The sequence below is a fragment of the Erithacus rubecula genome (assembly GCF_903797595.1).
Source record: "Erithacus rubecula genome assembly, chromosome: 10".
Classification (NCBI taxonomy): Eukaryota; Metazoa; Chordata; class Aves; order Passeriformes; family Muscicapidae; genus Erithacus; species Erithacus rubecula.
The window spans coordinates 1,047,811-1,051,646 of NC_136662.1; the positions used below are offsets into that span (position 1 = coordinate 1,047,811).

Here is a 3,836-nt window from a genome sequence, read left to right on the forward strand (position 1 = left end):
ACTGGAGCTGCACAACAGGACCTTGGCCAGGACAAGGAAGCAGCTGCTGCTCACACTCCTGGAGTAAGGAAATAAAAACCTGGGCCAAAGGGTTGATTTTACACTTTATTTCCAAAAAAAAAACCAAAACACAAAACAAGAACACCACAACCCCAAAAAAACCACTCGAATTTCAAACAATTAGAAGAATGGTGCTGCTTTTGCAGCCAGCTGGGAGAGGATTGGTGGTTGCAGACCAACTGCTTGAGGGTGTTTTAGGTTCTCAAACCTCCGAGTATAAATAATTTTCCCATCAATATCAGAAAATAACTTACTATTATTATATATCTTAGCATAAAAACGTGAGAATTAACATCCCAAAAAAAAAAAAAATACAACATTTGCTGGCAAAAGGCCTCAATTAACCTCGTTAAGGTGTTTAAAGCAGGAACTTTAAGTGGCACTTAAGGACAGAAAGAGTGAGGGGAGCTCTAGGGAGGGCACATCCCTGCTTTCCTCAGCTCCCCACAACATCACTTTCAGCTTTATTATTTCACATCTATATATATATTTTTTTGTTGTTGTTGTTGCTGGATTTTTTATTTTTTTTTTTCCCTCCCTCTCCTGGAGCCAGGGGCAGGGAGTTCTTTCCTGAGCAAGTGCAAAGAAGGGAATTCTTGCAGCTGTGCTGGGGCTGGTTGGGGTCACCGTTCAGGGAGGTTGATCACAGGCACCCACTGGTCCAGGTACCGACTCTCCCTGCAGAAACACATCAGCTGGCTCAGCGCTGGGTCCTTCCACTGGGATGCCTGAGGGTTCTGGAAAAGGGAACAAAAAAAAAAAACCAAAAAAAACAAAACTTCAGCGCGGCAGCAAAAACAACCCGAGCGCCGGCAGCAGGAGGAGGAGGGGGGGAGGGAGGAAAAAAAGCACAGCAGAAAGGCCAGGAGTGTGAATCATCTTAAATTGCTGCCGAGGCAAACAAACAAGTCAGGCCTGGAAGCATGTGAGGAGGTTAGTTTGGACTCTGGGGCAGAGGAGGGAATGGGGAAAAAAAATAGAGGGAGAGATAAAAGGTGCGCGGGGGGGAGGGAAAGGGAAAAAAAAAAAAAGAGGGAAAAATAAGGAGGGAAAAGGAAAATAATAAGGAGACAAGGGGGGAAAATAATAAGGAGACAAGGGGGGGAATGAAGGAGAGGAGGGGGAAAAAGAAAGAAAAAAATCAGAACAGTTTTGAAAGAAGGGAAAAAAAGGGAGGAGGAGGGAAAGGAGCCCGGGCAGCCCCGCGGGACCCCCGCGCTGAGGCCGCGGGTTCGAGTCCCGGGCGCGGCGGTTCGGAGCGGCCCCGGCAGCGCCGCGGGTGTCGCCGCGGGTGTCGCCGCCGGTGTCGCTGCCGGTGTCGCCGCCGGTGTCCTGCGCTCACCGTGACCAGCACGCAGTGCAGGTCGGCGGGCGGGTCGGGGCCCGCGGCGGGCAGCAGCAGCTGCGCCAGGCGAGCCGGGTTGCTGACGCGCAGGATGTTGATGTCGTTCTCGCAGCAGAAGGCCCGCAGCAGGGTGAAGTGGATCTGCAGCGCCGCGTCCCCCGCCTCCTCCTCCTCGGCCGCCAGCAGGCACAGCACCACGTTATCGGGGTCCCTGCGGGGCAGCGCCGTCACACCACCGGGCGCGGGGCACCGGGGCCACCGGGGCGCGGGAATGGGGCACTCACACGTTGAGCAGCTTGGCCGCCTCGTAGACGCCGAGGGTGAGGCTCCGCTGGCTCAGCGCCTTGCTCAGCACCTCCTCGAGCGCGTCCCCCGCCTGCTCCATCCTGCGCCGGGACACGCGGCACCGGCCGTCACCGGCCACCCCCGCGCCGCTCCCCGCCCGGCAGCACCCGCCGCCCCCCCGGCCTCACCTCCCGGCGGCGCGGCGCTCCCCGGGCAGCTCCTCCAGAGTCATCACGGGGACACCGGGGACCGGACACGGACACCGGGCACGGCCGCGCTCCGGCCGCTCCGGCCCCGCCGCCTCTGCCGGACAAAGGCGCCCCGCGCGCGCTGCCCCGCCCGCCACGGCCAACCCGCGCCGCCCTCATTTGCATACCCGGCTCTCATTGGCTCATGCAAATGAGGTCACGCCCACTGTCTGGAGAGCCGGACTGGGACTAGGGATAGGAATAGGAATAGGAATAGGAATAGGAATAGGAATAGGAATAGGAATAGGAATAGGAATAGGAATAGGAATAGGGATAGGGATAGGGATAGGGATAGGGATAGGGATAGGGATAGGGATAGGAATAGGAATAGGGATAGGAATAGGGATAGGACACTGCCACCGCCACCAACCAGGCTGCTCCAAACTCATCCAGCCTGGCCATGGGCACTGCCAGGGATCCAGGGGCAGCCACAGAAAATCTGGGAATTCCATCCCAGGGCCTCCCCAGGGAACAATTCCTGCCCAATATCCCACCCAGCTCTGCTCTCTGGGGATCCATTCCCTGTGCCTGTCCCCCATCCCTTGTCCCCAGCCCCTCTCCAGCTCTCCTGCAGCCCCTCCAGGCCCTGCCAGGGGCTCTGAGCTCTCCCTGGATCCTTCTCCAGCTCTCCCAGCCTGGCTCCAGAGGGTTCCAGCCCTGCAGCAGCCCCACAGTCTCCTCTGGGCTCTCTCCAGGTGCTGCTGATGCTGTTCCCAGGGCTGGGGCAGCTCTGCAGGTGGGTCTCACCTGAGAGGGGCAGAGACCTTTGCAGGTTTCCAAGAACTTCCCAGCTTCTCTGGGAAGCTGCTCCCACTCCAGATGTCCCGTGTCAGCCCTGCAGAGCTCCGGGAGGGGTTTCTCCTGGTGGCTGCTGTGTCAAAGCTTTCTCAGCTGTTGCACCCAAACCCCTCCATCCTCCCACAGCCCTGCCAGAGCTCCTTCCCAGCCTGGCTCTGGGCTGGCACTGTCAGACCCTTGGTGGTCCCTCACAGAGATTTTGGCAGCATGTGCTGTAAAGTTTTGCTTGTGTCAGTGTTTCCCTCCAGCTCCTGAGACATTTTCCACAGCTGAAGTGCAATGTGATGCCAGGCTCCCTGCACAATCACTGAATTGGCCACTTGGGAAATGAGAAATCACAGAATCCCAGAATCCTGGAGAGGTTTGGGTTGAAAGGGATCTCAGGGAACATTTTGTTCCACCCTCTGCCATGGCAGGGACACCTCCCACCATCCCAGGTCTCTCCAAGTCTGGAACACTTCAGGGACTTGAGAAAACCTTTCTGTGCAGAATAAAGGGGGTGAATTCTGTACCCCCCGGCTGGGTTGGCTCCGGGAGAAAACTTCCCAGGGTTTTTTTCTGCAAGTGCCCCCAGCCCAGCTCTGCCCCCATCCTGCTGCTGCAGCCTGATGAGACCCGACACGACTTAACCAAGCCCACGGCGTCGGGAGAAAGGCAAAAACCCCCTTTTTGCATCAGGTGGAGGGGCGGCAGATGGCCGGACCGCAGCTAAACAGGTGGGAGCATTGTGCGCTGACCCTCCGAATTAAGTTCGCTTAATTTGCTGTATCTCTATTAGCAACTGCAGGCTCCGGCCCCGCAGCCCCATCTGTGCCGGCCCCAGAGCTAAATCTGGCTCGGAGGCAGCTGGGGAGCAGCTGAAGCCTCTTTTCTCCTCTCCTGGGCGGCGGCAGCGCCCGGAGCCGGCAGGCGATGCTCGGAAATTGCGTTTTCCCTGCGCGTTTTCCCGGCTGGGCGCAGTTTTCCCGTGTGCCCCTTTTCCGGGAGGGGCAGCGGGGATGCCTTGGGACACCTCGGGACACCTCGGGACGCTGGTCCTGTGCCGGGGAAGTGCCGTGGCTGCCGGGCCGGGATGGAGCAGGAGCCGCTGTTGTCCCTCC

General features: G+C 58.1%; 1 protein-coding gene across 1 annotated transcript; it reads right to left on the reverse strand.

The window, feature by feature from the left end:
• Positions 1–298: 298 nt before the first annotated feature.
• On the reverse strand, positions 299–2,036 carry GADD45A (growth arrest and DNA damage inducible alpha). The gene is made up of 4 exons (XM_079314400.1): positions 1,879–2,036; positions 1,690–1,791; positions 1,403–1,616; positions 299–797 (listed from the first exon to the last, which is right to left on the reverse strand). The coding sequence occupies exons 1-4, from the start codon at positions 1,920–1,922 to the stop codon at positions 684–686; spliced, it is 474 nt and encodes a 157-aa protein (XP_079170526.1). The 5' UTR covers positions 1,923–2,036; the 3' UTR covers positions 299–683.
• Between the last annotated feature and the right edge of the window lie 1,800 nt (positions 2,037–3,836).

Coding starts and splice junctions, on each gene's coding strand:
- GADD45A (XM_079314400.1), bottom strand. CDS start 1,922: ATGACTCTGGAGGAGCTGCCCGGGGAGCGCCGCGCCGCCGGGAG. Junction 1,792..1,878: donor GAGCGCCGCGCCGCCGGGAG/GTGAGGCCGGGG, acceptor GTCCCGGCGCAG/GATGGAGCAGGCGGGGGACG. Junction 1,617..1,689: donor GCGGCCAAGCTGCTCAACGT/GTGAGTGCCCCA, acceptor GCTGCCCCGCAG/GGACCCCGATAACGTGGTGC.